Source organism: Schistocerca piceifrons, chromosome X (assembly GCF_021461385.2).
Source record: "Schistocerca piceifrons isolate TAMUIC-IGC-003096 chromosome X, iqSchPice1.1, whole genome shotgun sequence".
Classification (NCBI taxonomy): Eukaryota; Metazoa; Arthropoda; class Insecta; order Orthoptera; family Acrididae; genus Schistocerca; species Schistocerca piceifrons.
Window position 1 is genome coordinate 226601199 of NC_060149.1, and position 21097 is coordinate 226622295.

The 21097-nt window shown below is 37.7% G+C and overlaps 1 protein-coding gene across 1 annotated transcript in view; it reads right to left on the reverse strand.

Moving 5' to 3' along the window:
* The window catches only part of LOC124722269 (glutaryl-CoA dehydrogenase, mitochondrial-like), a 199570-nt gene extending 178802 nt beyond the window's left edge, over positions 1 to 20768 (reverse strand). The window contains exons 1-2 of the mRNA XM_047247456.1: positions 20614 to 20768; positions 4944 to 5172 (exon numbers count right to left, since the gene is read on the reverse strand). Coding sequence (XP_047103412.1) covers positions 4944 to 5172; positions 20614 to 20679 — 295 coding nt within the window. The 5' untranslated portion in view covers positions 20680 to 20768. The remainder of the gene's footprint in view (positions 1 to 4943; positions 5173 to 20613) is intronic.
* Positions 20769 to 21097: the final 329 nt, after the last annotated feature.

Below are 21097 nucleotides of genomic sequence, written 5' to 3' on the forward strand. Positions count from 1 at the left end.
CATACAGGACACCATATGTATGTTTCTTGGATCCATTTCTGGCCAATTTCTGTGTATTGTGGTCAACAGTTGAGTAGTTACGGATCAGGGTGGCTATCTACACACACTGTTTCACACAGCCCGAGCAATGACATGTCACTGCTGTCATAAGGCCAAAATGTTTTGCTAGATGCTATTAGGTTATATTCCTCATTACTCCATAATACCTCTTGTATTATGACATCCCCCCTGGGTTACTAGGTGAGCTCAATCTTGACAGAAGGATGTTCATAATATTAATATTATAGGCAATCGGTGTGTGAGGAAATTTCTTAAGCTCGGTCTTCAGTTTTTCCCAATACCCACCCGTCATCCGTTTAAATTTGTTGAAATACTCCAAGACAGTCACTGTGTGAAATGTACTAACTTATCTCATGTTTAAAACAATTTTATTTTAATAGTAAAAATTGCACAATTTAAATTGAGTTTGTTGTATATAAATCAATATCTTGTAGGAATGAGTCATTTTACATTCCATCACAAATTATTTTGTGAATATTGTTATGGCATCAAAATTTATAAGGTTTTTTTTTTTTTTTTCTAAAATATGCGGATCTGATTTGGTAATTCTTACCCATCACCTTTAACACATTAGAATTACATAAATTCTTCTATAGAACAGAAGGAGGTGTCAAGGAGAAACTTTCTCAGTTTGTTCTCAAATTCTGCTTTGCTGGCTGCCAGACATTTTATATGCCTCATTAAGTGATCAACAATTTTTGTTGCAGCATTACACCACCCTTTCTTTTGCTAAAGACAACCTTTATGGGGAGTAATGGATGTCATTTTTCTTTGTGGTATTGTAATTATGTACATCATAATGTACTGTAATGAACTGTAATGGATTATTTTCAACAAACTTCATGAGGTAATAAATATACTGTGAAGCAGAAGTGAGGACGCCCAACTCCTTAAACAAATGTCTACAAGGTGATCATGGGTAAGCTACCACACATTATTCTTGTTGATAAATAATTAAACTTTAAGTGTTTCATGATACAACACTGGAAAATTCTTACTCTTATCAGTAAGTACGACAAGCACACTTTTAGGATCCATTTTAGAAGTTCTGGGCATGTTATTCATCTGCAAATGTGTCACATGACACACGAAAGTCATGTTTTTTTTATCAGCAATCACATTAAAGGACATTTTGAAGTTTTCAACCTCAGATGATTTTCACGAGTATTCATTTTACAGGGTGATTATAATTAAAGTTAAACTTTCAAAACACTGTAGAAAGAACACCACTAGTCAGAATGATGTCAAATTGCAATGGAAAATTATTGGAGAAGGGGAAAAACGTATGGCAGATGAAAAATATAGTATGAAAATTGATCAACAGATGGTGCTTCATGTGACAGAATAGGTAAATGAAAACACCTGTCATGAGCACGACACATTGAAGTTGGTATAAACGCTCCAGGTACACGGCTTTTCCTCCTTTCGCATCTGCGATGTTCGCAAATGACTGTCTCAATGCAGAATCACGCTCTGCTTGTAAAGCTGTATTACAAGAACGATGACTGTGCACACATCATTCTGTGGAAGTACTGGACACTGTAGGGTTTTAAAAAAGGTGTTGGTCCAATGACTGCCGTGGGTCTGGAGAAAATTATTCATAAATTCGAAAAGACGTGTTCTTTTGGTGAGCAACCTGATAGACAGAGGAAACAAATTGATTTGACGTCAGTGGAAGCAGTGGCCACAGCAGTGCAGGAGGAGACAAGTGGTGGTGTGCAAACATGTAGTGCATGGAGAATTGCCTGAACATTGGACACACCCATGAGCATTGTGCGTAAAATCCTACAAAACACTCTTCTTTGATACACATTCAAAATTACCCATGTGCACGAGTTGCTTCCTGTTGACCTGCCAGCAAGAGAGACCTTTGCTTGCATGGAAGTGGACAATGATTGGCCAGGGAAGATTTTGTGGAAAGATGAAGCCCACTTCCATCTGACAGGGTATGTCAATACACAGAGTTTTCTAATGTGGGCAAGAGAAAATCCACACGCAAATCAACCGGTTCCACTTCATCCTGAAAAGGTCACTGAGTGGTGTGGGTTTACGGCATCATTTATCATAGGGCCATATTTTTTCGAAGAGACAGGTGCTTCTGGTAAGTGCTATGAGTGTCTCTTGCGCAATCTAGTTATTCTAGCTCTCCAAAAGCCTGGATGTGTGGATGGGATCATTTTTATGCAAGATGGCACACCTCTGAACATTGCAAATCCAGTTAAGCAGCTGCTGAAATGCCATTTCAGAATTGCTAGAATTATCAGCCGCCATTTTCTTACAGCCTGGCCATCCTGATCACCTGATCATAACCGTATGACTTCTGGCTGTCCGGCAGCCTGAAAGATGATGTGTTCAGTGTTCCGACTGCAAACTTCGCTGCATTGAAGGCACGCACTGTGCAACACATTCTGAACGTGACTCCGGAAACACTTCCATCAGTTGTTTAACATTCTGTTCCTCAATTTCAACTTGTTGCAGAAAATGGTGGACAGCATACTGAACATTTTTTGGACTAGTCACACAGAAATTAATAATGTGATCTGATTTTGATTGATACTTTTTGTACGGTTTTTGGTCTCAGGACAATTAAAAACTGATGTAAGTGATGCTTTTTATGTGATTTTTGGCCTCAAGACAATTAAAAACCAATTTTTCCCATCCAATGTGATATGAACTTGCCGTGGTGGATGGGCTTACGTAACTAACAGTATCACACCTGTACACGCATGCAAACTGAGTAGTTAAGTTTGTTTAACGTCAAACGTACACCTTAGGCATTGTTGTACGATTCATTTGTCATTTGTAGTCGACCACTATTAAATTATAATGCTTACAGTGCCATCTATTGCTACATTTTGTAACTATTTATTTTCCGTCTGCCATATGTTTTCCCCCTTCTCCAATAACATTCCGTTACAATTTGACGTCATTCTGACTAGTGGTGTTACTTCTACAGTGGTTTGAAAGTTTAATTTTAATTATAATCATCCTATATTATATCTTGCATTATTGCCCAATTTTGGCCTTGCAGGCCATTTTCAAGCATTGTAGGTGTTGATGTGTTGTGCAGTTACCCTGTTATTAAACAGTGCATACAGCCGATCTGAAAGCCAGCACATGACGTGCAAGTATGGCTGTGGTACCCCATGTGAACCAAATACACAGTTACATCAATTAAATATCTAGGTGTAAAGTTGCAAAGCAATATCAAATGTAACAATCACATGACATCAGTTGCAGGGAAGGCAAGTGGTCAAATTTGTTTTATTGCAAGAAGTCTTTTTAGTATGGCTCATCTCTAAAGGAGGCCACATACAGAATACTTCTTGAATACCACTAGAGTCTTTGAGACTCTACCAGGTAGGATTAGAGTACATCGAAGCAATTCAGAGGCACGTTGTTAGATTTGGTATTGATAGGTTCAATCATTATATGAGTATTATGGAAATCCTCTGAGAACTTGAATAGGAGTCCCTGGAGGAAAGATGACATATTTTTAGTGAAACACTATTGAGAAAGTTCAGAAAACCAGCATTTGCAATTGTCTGCTGAAGAATTTTACGGCACCCAATGTACATCTTGTGTAAGGAATATGAAGTAAACATAAGGTAAATTTGGGTTCATACACAAGCAATTAGACAGTCTTTTCCCCCTCACTCCATTTGCGAGTGGAACAAGGAAGAGAATGACTCACTGCTGTGCAAGGTAACCTCTGCCAAGCACCATAAAGTGGCTTGTGGAGTATGTATGTAGATGTAGATGTCTACATCAATTTATGGAAGTAAAGGAAAACATAAATAACTTTGAGAGGATCTGAACTCTCCTCCATCAAATTTGTGTCCAGTTCCTGTAATTAGTACTCTTCCTTGGGAACTTTGCAATGTAATAATGAACCTCAGAATATACTGTAACTAAGTACATGATTTCACAGTACTCTAATCAAATGAGTCATTTAGTTTACAAAGGACTTACTCAGTGAAAAATATAGTAACATGCTAGCCATTTATATGATCGTCCTTTAATTAATATTAAGCTATCTTTAATCTCCATTTTTCAACATACATTGATTTATACTTAACTATATGTGCAATGTCACATACACTTTACAGTCTTGTACATTCAGAAATTTTTCAATTGTATACAAGCAAAATGGCACAGTGTAAGACACTCAACTCATTCGGTTCAAATCCCCACCTGGACATCCTGATTTAGGTTTTCCTTGATTTGTTTAAACAGTTTAAGGCAAATGCTGGGAAAGTACCTTGGAAAGGTACTTTTAAAAGGGCACAGCTGATTTCCTCTCCAACCTATTTCTAATGACCTCATCATTGACAATGTTAAGCTCTAATATTCCATCCTTTTCCTATGGAGATGGAGATGTCAAGCAGACATGATTTCAGTTTGCGTTTGAAGTTAATTATATTGTATATTAGATTTTTCACATACTTGGATAAGGGGTGAATTATTTTTGGGACTGCATAACCCACTGCTTTCTGCATCACACTAAGCCTGAGTGAGTTTTGTTACCAGGAATTTCTGAGTTGAAAGTGAACATCTTCATTCCCAAATGAATTACATAGCATTTCTTGTGTAACTTTGAAAATTATGACATAAAAGTAGTTACAAGTCAATGTGTCTTTATAGAGGCAGTTAATACCACAGGACAGAATTCTAGGATGAAAAATGTTGTTTTTCTTTAATATACCTTATATTTTACCCTTATTTAAAAAATTTATTTTCAGTAATGAACAAGTTTGGATTATCTAAGTTTTTTTCAACATATTTCAAATTAAGTTTTGATTTGATTGAATATGTTGTTTTCTCTTTGTGATTAAAATCAGCAATATTACAAATTCTTATTCCTCAAAAATTAGTACACTTACAAATTCTATCCTTCAGGCGACCCACATGAAGACATGCTTGAAGACCTATTGATATTTCTGTAAGCATATCTGCTAATTTCTTCTGAATGAGCTGGGTGGCTGCTAAAGGCCGTCCAAACTGGTGACGCTCTAGTGTATATCGACGTGCTTCTGCTAAGCAAAACTCTGCTGCACCCAGGGCTCCCCAACCAATACCATAACGAGCATTACTAAGACAGGTAAAAGGTCCCTGGGGAAAAAGGGCACAAAAAAGAACCTTAAGTTACAACAGATCCAACACTTACAATAAAAATGTGAAATATGGAAGAGTTTATTTTGAATATAAATAGAACACACAGAAAAATTTTATCATCTTCACTTCAAACATCAGGCCTTTTTTAGTTTTGCCTGTTACAGTATGCATCAATTCCTCAGTATTCTTTGAGTTCATTATATCCACATTGTGTAAACTGTATGAACCAAATGAGTATTGACTATATAATCCAATGTGCCTCAACTAAGAATAGATTTGCCATGTTTACCAAGATTCATCTACAAGATAACAAATCGTAGGGATGAGAGGTTTTTTTTTTTTTTTTTTTTTTCTTTTAGGCTTTGAAGAATAAATTGATCAGCCATCATAAATGAGTGTAATGAATACAACTTTAATCTACGTGACAATCTGATTGTTGATTTGGAAATTATGTAAATATCTGGAGATGTGTATTAAGGTCAGTGAGAACCTAGGGATGAGAGTTACTTTTTTCTTTTAGGCATTGAAGAATAAATCGGATCAGCCATCAGACATGAGTGTAATGGATACAACTTTAATCTATGCGACAATCTGATTGTTGATTTGGGAATTATGTACATATCTGGAGATGAGAATCTAGATTATTCCATGATTGAACTTAGAACATCCAAAGTGATTGTGTCAACAATTTGCTTACAGTACTTCATGAAATCGGTGCTCAGCTGCAGGATGATTTGCCTCATAATGGGGAAGAAGAAGATAATTTGAAAAAGAGTAGCAACATAATTGTACAAATTTTCTCACTTTAGATGAAAGAGTAGTGTCTCAAACTAATTTTATTTTCTTAAAATTAGTAGAAATGGTCATACATATTGTAAATCTTTAACTGGCAATACAATTATAGAAAATAATTAGTTTTATTTCCTACAGATGAAATTATGCTGTTTTGATATCAGCCTGTAAAAGCAGACATAAGTTTGTATCTTTCAAGTTTAAACCTGCCTATCTCCTACCACTTACTTTTCAAAATATTTTGGAAGACTATTTATGATCAGATTTATTGACATGTTGCAATTCCTTTCTGACTCCTTCCCAATTTGGTTTCCATATAAGATACTTCACAGAGGATGCTATAATCATTTACAGGAATAAAATACTTTGTTAACAGTATCCTCTGAGAATCTTTTTGAATTTTTAGACCTCTTCCAGGTTAGACTTACAAAATTAATACAGCATGGGAAATCAGATAGTATAGACTCTTTCAGTGTTTTACCCTCAACCTATTCTTATCTTGATTTTTCATTAATGGCTTTCCAATGATGGTAAATAATCAGGCAGCAATGGTTGCCAAAAAAATAGCTGTACAGATCAAGTATTACTACTACACAACACAAGCCACAAAAATGTCAAATTTGTTAATACTATTTTATAATAGTGAATGACACTGTAAGTCATTGAAATGAGATAAATGTGCTGGAAATTCAGAACATACAATATGTAAGGTTCCTATGTAGCCAAACAGACAATTAAATTAGTAGCTTATTGATAACTAACTGAAGCAACAAAGTTTGCTCCAAAAATTATTTTCTGACAGTATGACAGACAAGTGATTCTGTTATATTCTTTGTGTATTTCTATCATCTGCACTAATGAAAAGAATTTACATTTCATAGGCTATAGTTAAACAGAAGAGGGAAGTTCCACAATTGTAATAGGCTTGTCTCTCTCATACACATGGCAAACATGAAAAAGCCAACACACATTACAAAAAGATGGGTAGAAAAGGACTTGCCAAAGGTGGATGTACCAGAATTAAATAATGCTAAATATACAATTATGTACCAGTTTCTGAGAAGACATAAGAAAGGAAAAGAAATACACCTGATTGGCTGACTTTGAAGTAAAGATGCTGTAAATACAATAAATAGCTACAAACCCACAAATGAATCCATTTCAAAAATTTACAATCACAATGTACTATCTTTGCATGACAAGACTATAAAATACACAGCTCTTTTTTTCTTTTTATTTACACATCAAGTTCCGTAGGACAAAATTGAGTAGCAAATCTCCAAGGTCATGCAACATGTCAGAACATGAAATTACAACATACAAGCAATAACAGATAAAATAAAATGTATATGAACTCAAAAAAAGACAAGCCATAAGTTTGAGTAAGCACAATCAACAATATAACATAGGAATGAGCTTAATTTTTCAAGGAACTCCTTGACAGAATAGAAGGAGTAACACATGAGGACTCTCTGCAGTTTCAATTTCAAAGTGCATAGATGACTGCTAAGATTTTTGAACTCCTGTGGTAGCTCATTGAAAATGGTTGCAGCAGTATACTGCACACCTTTCTGCACAAGGGTTAAGGAAGTGCAATCCAAATGCAGATTGGACTTCTGTCTAGTATTAACTGAGTGAAAGCTGCTAACTCTTGGGGATAAGCTGATATTGTTAATAAGAAATGACAGTAAAAAATAAATATACTGAGTGGCCAATGTCAATACCCAGACTAGTGAACAGGGGTCAACAAGAGGTTTGCGAACTTATTGCCCACACTGTGCATTTCTGAAGCACAGATATCTTTTGAGAATGATAAGAGTTACCCCAAAATATAATACCATATGACATAAGACTTATGTCATAAGTGAATGAAAATAAGCAAAGTAGACTAACTTTCATGTTGAACGATCACTTACTTCAGATACCATTCGAACAGTAAAAATGGCATCATTAAGTCTTTGGACAAAATCCTGAATGTGGGCTTTCCATGACAGTTTACTATCTATCTGAACACCTAGAAATTTGAACTGTTCAGTTTCATTAATCATACGCCCATTCTGTGAAATTAAAACGTCAGGTTTTTTTGAATTGTGTGTTAGAAACTAAAAAAGCTGTGTCTTACTGTGATTTAGAATTAGTTTATTTTCTACAAGCCATGAACTTATGTCATGAACTGCACTATTTGAAACTGAGCCAATGTTGCACATAACATCCTTTACTACCAAGCTAGTGTCATCAGCAAACAGAAATATTTTAGAGTTACCTGACATACTAGAGGGCATTGCATTTATATAAATAAGGAATAGGAGTGGCCCCAACACTGATCCCTGTGGCACCTCCCATTTGACCGTACCCCACTCAGACTACACATCACCACTATTCTCAACACTGTGAATAATGACCTTCTGCTGTCTGTTGCTAAAGTAAGAAGTGAACCAATTGTGAGCTATTACCCACATTCCATAATGGTCCAATTTCTGCAGCAACATTTTGTGACCAACACAGTCAAACACCTTGGTTAAATCAAAAATATGCCTAGTACTTGAAACCTTTTGTTTAACACATCAAGTACCTCACAGAGAAAAGAGAATATAGCATTTTGAGTTGTTAAATGACTTCTAAAGCCGAACTGTACATTTGATATCAAAATGTGTGATATAAAATTATCAATTATCCTTACATACAGAGCATTTTCAATGACTTTAGCAAACATTGATGGCATAGAAATAGGTCGAAAATTGTCTACATTATCCCTTTCTTCCTTTTTATAAAGCGACTTTCCTACTGAGTACTTTAATCATTCAGGAAACTGACCATTCCTAAACGAAAAATTAGAAATATGGCTAAATACAGGGCTAACATGTGCACCAAAGTACTTTAATATTCTGCTAGGCACTCCATCATATCCATGAGAGTCCGTAGTCTTCAGTGATTTAATTATTCACTCAATCTCCCCCTTGTCTGTATCACTGAGAAATACTTCAGACATCAATCTCGGAAAGGCATTTGCTAAGATTGTTATATGATTTCCTGTAGAAACTAAATTTTTATTTAATTCACCAGCAATGCTCAGAAAATGATTGTTAAATACTGTACATATATCTGATATACAAGTAACAGAAACTGACTTTATATTGCCAACCTTGTGCTGCTGACTGGACACTTACTTCACAACTGACCATATGGTTTTAATTTTATCCTGTGAATGAGCTATTGTATTTGCATGCCATGTACTCTTTGTCTTCCTAATAACATTTTTAAGCACCTTGAAGTACTGTTTGCAATGCACTACTGTAGCTTGATTGTGACCACTTCTAATGTTTTGATATAATTCCCGCTTTGTTCTACATAATATATATCCTTACCCCACTAGTTAGCCACCCAGGCTGGCGTTTACTGCTAGTACCCTATTTAGAACCCCCCCCCCCCCCCCATGAACCATGGACCTCCCAAGTGGGGAGGCTTGCGTGCCTCAGCGATACAGACAACGGAGGGGTATCTGTCGAGAGGCCAGACAAATCTGTGGTTCCTGAAGAGGGGCAGCAGCCTTGTCAGTAGTTGCAGGGGCAACAGTCTGGATGATTGACTGATCTGGCCTTGTAACACTAACCAAAATGGCCTTGCTGTTCTGGTACTGTGAACGGCTGAAAGCAAGGAGAAATTACAGCCATAATTTTTCCCAAGGGTATGCAGCTTTACTGTGTGATTAAATGATGAAGGCGTCCTCTTGGGTAAAATATTCCGAAGGTAAAATAGTCCCCCATTCGGATCTCCGGGCAGGGACTACTGAAGAGGACGTCATTATCAGGAGAATGAATACTGGCATTCTATGGATCGGAGTGTGGAATGGCAGATCCCTTAATCGGGCAGGTAGGTTAGAAAATTTAAAAAGGGAAATTGATAGGTTAAAGTTAGATATAGTGGCAATTAGTGAAGTTCGGTGGCAGGAGGAACAAGACTTTCTGTCAGGTGAATACAGGGTTATAAATACAAAATCAAATAGGAGAAATGCAGGAGTAGGTTTAACAGTGAGTAAAAAAATAGAAGTTCGGATAAGCTGCTACAGACAACATAGTGAACGCATTATTGTGGCCAAGATAGACACAAAGCCCGTGCCTACGACAGTACTACAAGTCTATATGCCAACTAGCTCTGCAGATGACGGAGAAATTGAAGAACTGTATGATGAGATAAAAGAAATTATTCAGATAGTAAAGGGAGATGAAAATTTAATAGTCATGGGTGACGAATTCGATAGTAGGAAAAGGAAGAGAAGGAAACGTAGTAGGTGAATATGGATTGGGGGTAAGAAATGAACGTGGAAGCCGCCTGGTAGAATTTTGCACAGAGCACAACTTAACCATAGCTAACACTTGGTTCAAGATCCATAAAAGAAGGTTGTATACATGTAAGCAGCCTGGAGATACTGATAGGTTTCAGATAGATTATATAATGGTAAGACAGAGATTTAGGAACCAGGTTTTAAATTTTAAGACATTTCCAGGGGCAGATGTGGACTCTGACCACAATCTATTGGTTATGAACTGTAGATTAAAACTGAAAGAACCAGAGGTTGTACAGAGTTTCAGGGAGAGCATAAGGGAACAACTGACAGGAATGGGGGAAAGAAATACAGTAGAAGAAGAATGGGTGGCTTTGAGGAATGAAATAGTGAAGGTAGCAGAGGATCAAGTAGGTAAAAAGATGAGGGCTAGCAGAAATCCTTGGGTAACAGAGGAGACACTGAATTTAATTGATAAAAGCAGAAAATACAAAAATGCAGTGAGTGAAGCAGGCAAAAAGGTATACAAACGTCTCAAAAATGAGATCGACAGGAAGTGCAAAATGGCTAAGCACGGATGGCTAGAGGACAAATGTAAGGATGTAGAGGCTTATCTCATGAGAGATAAGATAGATACTGCCTACAAGAAAATTAAAGAGACCTCTGGAGAAAAGAGAACCACTTGCATGAATATCAAGAGCTCAGATGGAAACCCAGTTCTAAGCAAAGAAGGGAAAGCAGAAAGGTGGAAGGAATATTTAGAGGGTCTATACAGGGGCGATGTTCTTGAGGACAGTTTTATGGAAGTGGAAGAGGAGGTAGATGAAGATGAAATGGGAGATATGATACTGCGTGAAGTGTTTGACAGAGCACTGAAAGACCTGAGTCGAAACAAGGCCCCGGGAGTCGACAACATTCCATTAGAACTACTGACAGCCTTGGGAGAGCCAGCCCTGACAAAATTCTACCATCTGGTGAGCAAGTTGTATGAGACAGGCGAAATACCCTCAGACTTAAAGAAGAATATAATAATTCCAATCCCAAAGAAAGCAGGTGTTGACAGATGTGAAAATTACTGAACTATCAGTTTAATAAGTCACAGCTGCAAAATACTAACGCGAATTCTTTACAGACGAATGGAAAAACTGATAGAAGCCGACCTCGGTGAAGATAAGTTTGGATTCCGTAGAAATGTTGGAACACGTGAGGATATACTGACCCTACGACTTATCTTAGAAGAAAGATTAAGGAAAGGCAAACCTATGTTTCTAGCATTTGTAGACTCAGAGAAAGCTTTTGACAATGTTGATTGGAATACTCTCTTTCAAATTCTGAAGGTGTCAGGGGTAAAATACAGGGAGTGAAAGGCTATTTACAATTTGTATGGAAAGCAGATGGCAGTTATAAGAGTCGAGGGGTATGAAAGGGAAGCAGTGGTTGGGAAGGGAGTGAGACAGGGTTGTAGCTTATCCCCGATGTCATTCAATCTGTATATTGAGCAAGCAATAAAGGAAACAAAAGAAATGTTCGGAGTAGGTATTAAAATCCATGGAGAAGAAATAAAAACTTTGAGGTTTGCCGATGACATTGTAATTCTGTCAGAGACAGCAAAGGACTTGTAAGAGCAGTTGAACGGAATGGACAGTGTCTTGAAAGGAGGGTATAAGATGAAGATCAACAAAAGCAAAACGAGGATAATGGAATGTAGTGGAATTAAGTTGGGTGATGTTGAGGGAATTAGATAAGGAAATGAGACACCTAAAGTAGTAAAGGAGTTTTGCTATTTGGGGAGCAAAATAACTGATGATGGTCGAAGTAGAGAGGATATAAAATGTAGAATGGCGATGGCAAGGAAATCGTTTCTGAAGAAGAAAGATTTGTTAACATCGAGTATAGATATAAATGTCAGGATGTCATTTCTGAAAGCATTTGTATGGAGTGTAGCCATGTATGGAAGTGAAACGTGGACGATAAATAGTTTAGACAAGAAGAGAATAGAAACTTTCGAAATGTGGTGCTACAGAAGAATGCTGAAGATTAGATGGGTAGATCACATAACTAATGAGGAGGTATTGAATAGAATTGGGGAGAAGAGGTACTTGTGGCACAACTTGACTAGAAGAAGGGATCGGTTGGTAGGACATGTTCTGAGACATCGAGGGATAACCAATTTAGTATTGGAGGGCAGCGTGGAGGGTAAAAATCGTAGAGGGAGACCAAGAGATGAATACACTAAGCAGATTCAGAAGGATGTAGGCTGCAGTAGGTACTGGAAGGTGAAGAAGCTTGCACAGGATAGAGTAGCATGGAGAGCTGCATCAAACCAGTCTCAGGACTGAAGACCACAACAACCCTATTTAGGACATTCTAATGGAAAGCAGCTCTCAAAGAGCATCAGAAATGTGTTAAGGAAAGCATTATATTTGTCATCTATGTTACCAGCACTATAAACATCCTGCCACTCTTGTTCCTCGACAAGGTTTAAAAAATTCTCAATTGCTTTTGGATTAAATGGTTCAAATGGCTCTGAGCACTATGGGACTTAACTTCAGAGGCCATCAGTCCCCTAGAACGTAGAACTACTCAATCCTAACTAACCTAAGGACAACACACACATCCATCCCCGAGGCAGGATTCGAACCTGTGGCCGTAGCGGTCGCACGGTTCCAGACTGTAGTGCCTAGAACCGCTCGGCCACTCCGGCTGGCTTTTGGATTAACTTTCCTGCATAGTTTGTAATTATATGTGACATTTGTTTGAGTACAAAATCCTTTTAGTGTTAAAATTGGTGCATCATGGTCTGAAAGGGCATTGACCCTTTTACTAACAGAATGCCCATCTAGTAATGAAGAATGAATAAAAATGTTGTTTATGGCTGTGCTACTGTTCCCCTGCACCCTAGTTGGAAAAACACAGTCTGTATCAGATCATATGAATTTAGGAGATCTACCAACATCATTTTTCTTGCACTATCATGTACAAAATTTATACTGAAGTCACCACACACAACTAATTTCTCGTACTTCCTATAAAGTGAACAAGAACCCCCTCTAGCTTGGGCAGAAATGCTCTGAAGTCAAAATTAGGGGACCTATAAACAAAAACAATTAAAAGTTTAGTTTCACTAAATTCAACTGCAACTGCACAACATTCAAATATCTGTTCAGTGCAGTGCCACGATACATACCTCTATGGACTCAAAAGGAATACTGTTTTTTACATACATGGCCATTCTCCCACCCCACAATGAAATCCTTGAAAAACAGCCAGCTAACCTGTATCCTGGTAAAGGAAGCCTCTGAATCGTCAAGTTATTTAAGTGGTGCTCCGATATACGAATAATTTCATAGTCAACATCTATAAGCAGTTCACTAACTTTAATAGCTTTAATATTCTGATGAAATATGCTAACTCCTTCTCTACTTGGAAACATGACATCCTCTGAAGGTGAGCCCTTAGAGGGACTTCCTTTAAGCAGGTATATCCATCAGCTGACTTCATTCAAAAACGGTGCAGCTCTAACACCAACTACTACAGGAATTTTTCCAAGAGTGTCCTACCACCACCCACTACACGTCACCTATAAGCTTTGCCAGTATCCCCTTCCCAAACCTGTTGAAGTGCAGGCCATGCCTAGTGAAACCCGATCTACTGATAAACTCAACTGGCACCACTGCAATGTGACCCATGCCCTCTGCCATCAGTGCCCTCTCCAGCCCAGTGTTAACGTGCTTAACAGCTGCATTAAGATGAGGCTGATCATGATGCTGAAACAGTTGCATGAAATGCAGATTGATGCCATCAGTTTGAGTAGCTATCTTTATCAGGTCACCACCTGCATCACATTCCCTGTCCCTATCAAGGCTATTCCCTGCACCAGGTCTAATTTGGTGTGTAGCTTTGTGTATGTAATTAATTTCATAATTTATTTTGACCATTCCTAGTTAATATCTTTTGTTATGGAGTGAAATCAGTAATTGTTTCAGAACTTAAATTCTATTGTTTACTTATAAACAAAAATAAAATCTGTAATAATTATAAACATTTGGAAGAAGAACTACTAGAATCCTTTAAGTATTTACTTGGCTCTATTCGAAAACATGTTAGCAAAGCCAGCCCTTATTTAATTCCAAAATAATTACCAGATTGGTCAGAAGCATTGTTTGCATAACTAGATCTGCTAATTTCATTATTTGAACAAATAATTTGGCCTAATCTTTGTGGTAGAGAGAACTGTTAAAAAGGAGGAATTTTTCGATCTATTCATATAATTGAATGAGTTATGTTTTAATTGTAATTTCTGTAACTTAAAACATCAAAAAAGTGTAGTCTCAGTGCCTATTTACTGTGAGGATTTATAAAGGCCCTATTTTTGGTCTTGAGACAGTCCGTCCACGGCCAATTTTCAGAGGGAAATTATGTACTGCTTCAAGTAACAACAATGCATCAAATTTAACAGTGGAATTAGTGTAACACAAATAGGCCATGTGTTAAGGCAATGACAATGTCTGTTCAAGTTATTTGAGAAATAGTGTCACACATACCTTATTCTTCTGCAAGAACTGTGTGGTTAGGTTTATGTAATGTTGGGGGTTGTGGACAGTGACAGTAAAGAACTGTGAAACACAACTGTGCAACTGTTAGCTACATTAATTACAGTAGTCAGTGTTGAACCGTTCGCAGTACCAGCACAGCGAGGCTGTTTTGGTTAGTGTTACAAGGCCAGATCAGGCTGCTGCCTTTCTTCAGGAACCATACATTTGTCTGGCCTCTCAACAGATACCCCTCCGTTGTGGTTGCACCTACGGTACGGCTATCTGTATCGCTGAGGCACGCAAGCCTCCCCACCAACGGCAAGGACTATGGTTCAAAAGGGGAGGTGGTTGGTTACACAATTGATATAAATGGGTTCCTGTACATCATTCAGGTTCTTAAGGGCAATTGTAGCCTCAAAATGAATGGAAATCATGTTTATGACATGTTTTAACAACATTGTGTGTAAAGTTACTCCATTCAAAGAGTACATGCATATTCAAATGCAGAGATATGTAAACAGGCAGAATATGGCGCTGCAGTCGGCAATGCCTATATAAGACAACAAGTGTCTGGTGCAGTTGTTAGATCGGTTACTGCTGCTACAATAGCAGGTTATCAATATTTAAGTGAGTTTGCACGTGGTGTTATAGTCGGTGCACAAGGGATGGGACATAGCATCTCCGAGGTAGCGATGAAGTGGGGATTTTCCCATATGACCATTTCACGAGTGTACGGTGAATATCAGGAATCCAGTAAAACTTCAAATCTCTGACATCGCAGCAGCTGGAAAAAGACCTGCAAGAACGGGACCAACGACAACTGGAGAGAATAGTGCAGCGTGACAGAAGTGCAACCCTTCCACAAATTGCTGCAGATTTCAATGCTGGGCCATCAATAAGTGTTAGTGTGTGAACCATTCAATGAAACATCATCAACATAGTCTTTTGGAGCCGAAGGCCCACTCGTGTACCCTTAATGACTGCACGACATGAAGCTTTACACCTCACCTGTGATCATCAACACCGACATTGGACTGTTGATGACTGGAAACAAGCAGATGGATGTGTAAGGGTATGGAGACAACCTCATTAATTCATGGACCCTTCATGTCAGCTGAGGACTGTTCAAGCTGGTGGAGGTTCTGTAATAGTGTGGCGCGTGTGCAGTTGGGAGTACTATGGGGCCCTTGATATGTCTAGAGATGACTGTGATAGGTGACACATACATAAGCATCCTGTCTGATCACCTGTATCCATTATTCATGTCCACTGTGTATTCCAACAGATTTGGGCAATTCCAGCAGGTCAATTCGACACCCCATACATCCAGAATTGCTATAGAGTGGCTCCAGGAACATTCTTTTGACTTTAAACACTTCCACTGGCCATCAAACTCCCCAGACATGAACATTATTGAGCATATCTGGGATGCCTTGCAACGTGCTGTGCAGAAGAGATTCCACCCTCTCATACTCTTATGGATTTATGGACAGCCCTGAAGCATTCATGGTGTCAGTTCCCTCCAGCACTACTTCTGACATTAGTCGAGTTCATGCCACATCATGTTGTGGCACTTCTGCATGCTTGCGGAGGCCCTACACAATATTAGGCAGGTGTACCAGTTTTTTGGCTCTTCAGTGTACTTTGCAAGATATTTGGCAGTATTGCCTTATAATGGATAACTTTACACATGTCTGGAAATTTTAAATGAAAAGAAAACAGAAATCTGAAGTGGCATGACACTTTTCATAGCTTTATTGACTTGTTGGAACCTATTACAAGGATAAATGCAATATGGCAAGTCATTTAAATTTTAAGTTTTTATTATGTAAATTGAAAATAATGTTTCTGCTGTGTCTGGAGCACGAGTTTCTCACCTTCACTTTTATAGTATTTCTATAGCAGGATGAGGCACTACTAACCTTGATTTCACTTCAATAATGACTGGATACATACATAAAAGATTGCAGGTGTTCTTTGAACTACAAAGATCATCTTTGTAATACCACAGGTTCATCAAGTAGCCCCTAGTTATTGATTTTGGAGATATCTCCAACATCAGGCCATACAAATGTCTATGTTGAGTCACCTGTCATCTTCACGAACTTAACTTGAATCTCATCATAAGATAGCACTAGTCCAATAATTTCCTCAGTATCCTTATTTTCTGCTTTTGTTTGCAGTCGTCGTAAAGTTACCCCCACCCAAGCAAAAGTCACACACCTTTGCTTGTTTTCAGCTTGCTAGTAAAATGTCTCCACTAAAAAAGTGTTTCACCTACTGTTCCACATAACTATGACATGGCAATGACAGTTTCTAAGCAATGTAAAAATACGTAAAGATACTCACATCCAATTAACTGCATTTATCATCCTGCATCATGATGTATGAACAACACTGTCATGATTTTTCAATCCAGTAAAGTTCACTATGTCTTATCTAAGCAGCCATTTTACTCAGAATTTCCAAAACAGGCCATGGGCGGCACCCCACAGAACTTAATGGGAAGTGTGTAAAGTAACCCAGGTTGCATAATTTAACCCAGTTTATGGTACATCAAATTCAGTCGTTATCTTAAAACCATTGCAGAGTATACCCTTGCACGTTTCATCCTCTCAGAAACTAAACTCTGCTTATATTCTGCTAAAACACAAAAATAGTTTTATACATAATCACTATTATGAATTTGAATATTTTATTTCCATGCATTCAAAAGACAGCAGTAGATTTTAAGCAACTTTCTTCTTCTCTGAATTTCTAATTCCTCTGAAGCACACATAAATTTGATAATTACTGAAGATTTTTGTACCCAAATGTACAAAAAACTTTGGACAAAAACAGAAGGCATTCAGCCTGATCCATCTATTTGCCATGCTTTCTGTCAAACTACAGCAAGCTGTAGTCTCAAAATAAAATGGCACAAAACCTACAGCACTGCTCCCTGTCTAGCACTGCTGCAATTGCATTCTCACAATGAGTGGCTTTTGGATATTAGCGACATCATGAAAACCAATCCTCTGCAACAGTTAACATGTTCATCTGATGATTAGATTATAGTGTATGTTTTAGAGTTCAGTTGTTACATCATATTTCAAAAGAAAATATAAAACTGACAAGAATATTTAGAACATATAGAGTGAATATCGAACACACACAGAGACTGGCAATAGCAAGAAAAACTTTCCTGAAAAGCAAGATGATGTTAACAACAAATACAAATTTAAGTGTTAGGGAGCCTTTTATGAATGTATTCATTTGGAGTGTGGTGTCATGTAGAAGTGAAATGAAGAAAATAAATGGTAAAGAGAATATAAGCTTATTTGGTGCTACAGAAAAATCCTGAAGATTAAATGTATAGATTGGATAAGTAACAAGGAGGTACTGAATGGAATTAGACATCAAAGAGCTTAACATCAAAACTTGCCTAACAGAAGAAAGAGATTGATTAGACACATCCTGAGGCATCAAAGAATAGTTTAATTTGGCCTAGAGGAACGTGTCAGGGGTAAAAATTGCAGGAGGAAATCAATGTTAAATACAGTAGGTAGGTTTAAATTGATGTAGGGTGCAGTAGTTATGCAGGTAGTAAAAAGTTTATACAGGAAAACAAGTCAGTCTTCAGACTGATGAATTCAACAATTACAATAAGCACTCTGTATTACTCGGCAAGGTGAATCAGTTACCTGGCTGTAATGGGAACTACTTGGCAATGTGACTTGTTACAGTAACGTTCCAGTCCATCTGAGAGTGTGAGCACAAAAAGGGACTGCAGAAAATACCTTTGTGGAAAGCCATGACTACTTGCTATTAACATCGTTAATATTACAGGCAATGAAAACGAGGAAAGTGTGATAGTGCTGACACAGAAGGTGATAAAAGATGCATTCAGTTAGGGAATGGTGTGCAAATTACAGAAGGAGGGATATGATGCCAAGTGGAGTAGGACATCAAGTATGTGCCCCAAAACAGAATTAGAGAAATGCATACAATAAATATTTCATTGGTGATCTAAATAAATTGCTGCAATATTATGGCCATGGAAGGAAATACAATCTTTGCAGAAATTTCACAGCTGTTGTTTCACTGAATTAGCCTTCCCTACTAGAAAAGAAGCTCTAAGAAAAACTGTTCCATCTATGGGATTTGATTTTAGAAGTTGCTAGAATGAATGAGTCATGAACATACTGGCAAAAAAGCCTATGATATCAGACTTTTAAAAAAAATTTATAAAATGAAGCATTAGCATAAAGTGACCAATGGTTTACTTAGATGAGCCATGGATCCATACATACTACACTGTGAAAAATATTGCAAAGTGGCAATGTGTGAACAGTGTCATCGGACAACAGTGCCAGAGAGCGTTTCATTGTTGTGACTGCAGAGTTTTATTTTTTGTTCACATTTCCTCTGTGACTACAACAGGAAAACTTCAGACTATCATGTAGAAATGGCAAAAAAACTACAAATCTGTAGAGACAAAGAAAACCAAACTTTCACATTAATTATGGAGCAACAAACACTTTCTCTTTATTCAATTGGTAAACTCTTGCAAAAAATGTCCCTTCTTACTGCTGTCATGCCATCTAGACCTAAATCCTACAGAACTATTATGAAATCTTGCAAAGATAATCATGATACATCACACATCTTACTCTCTAACCTGAAAAACTTAACAGCTCATGCTTCTGCTGCTAATAAATAAATGTTGTTTGTCATCTAGCTTGGTGCATACCTTTTGATGTAACACTACTTTGGTGATTTATGCATCAATTTTTCTGGTTATAGTTGGCATTACAAGGCTAAGTGGGTTTCCTTCCAAACCTTTCCACCTACGAAAAATATGAGATGGTCACTGGGAATCAAACACAGGACCTTGGCATTACTAGCCACAAATGCTAACCACTAGACCACAATGTCACTTTGCTTATGGGGCTGTGACATTATCTTTTACTGCTGTGTCCTTAGAAGACTTGAAATTATACGTATCATGCCAAAAAAGTGTGTGATGATGAGTGGAGGAGACACACTTTGATGGCCAAGGAACTGAAAATATAAATAAAATCACTCAGCACAGATTCAAACAAAAAGTCAGCATTGTCATCCTTCAGTGAAACAGCAGCAAAGAATCAACAGATACACACGTAGAAAATAGCGATGTCACAGGGGAAGATAGTTTTCCAGATATTGCCCTTCTTACTGCTGCCCACTGTGAGCAGCCAAGGTGAGATATACTATGTGTCCCAATTCCGGTCTTATTCTAAATGGGTACTTCATTTAGATGTGAGTATAGACATTTAGCGTGTGACACCACTCCTCTTGTAACAGTACTGGAAGGTACACCATTACTACCTCCCCTCCTTGCTTATAGGGCATGAACACAGGGGCACCAGCACCCTGGCCAGATAATTGGATTGCTTTGCTGGGTAAAACTTCAGCTAAGGGAATTAAAATACACTCATCTATGGAATCTAAAGGAAGTTCTAGACATTACAGGCATAATAAAGAAGAAAATTGTAGAAAATAAAGTAACTTTTGCATCTGTTGCCTAAAGATGCTTCTACTAGAATAAAGAAATTTTTCTTGCTGTTCTGAGTTAATGCATACACAAAACATGACACTTTGCCATCACTTGTTCCTACTAACACACAATTCTCATTTAACAAAGAATTAAATACTGCTCTTGGTTGGTGTCGCAACGTAGTTGTCAGTCTCACACATTGCAATTCTTGACTGAATTACTCTGCCCATATTCAGTATGTTCTGGTATAAGATTAGGGATCATGGTAGTGAGTTATGGTGACACATGACAAAAACAAAATTCAAGCTTACTTTGAAACTGGTCACACCAGGAAGAACGTTTTCCTCTGGAACTTCAACTTCATCTAAGAAAATCATTCCTGTAGCAGATGCCCGAAGTGAGAATTTGCCTTCTATTTTGGGTGTTGCCAATCCTTTAGCTCCATTCCTTTCCACAATGAATCCTCGTAACTTGCCGTCTTCACATTTTGCCCAAATAATTAAAATATCTGCAACTGGGGCATTGCTTATCCTGAACAGACAATAAGTTACATAAACATAGATGCAGTATTACAAGTACACTTTTCAAATCAAAAGAAATCAACACAATGGAAACTCATCATAGATAGTATTAAGGAACAAGCATATGACAATATGATGTGTCTGAAATACCCAAATATAGCTACAGGTATGTACTATTATGCATGCCCACTCGGTTAGCTGTGCGGTCTAACGCACTGCTTTCCAGGTAGGAGGCATGCCGGTCCCCGGCACAAATCCATGCAATGGATTAGTG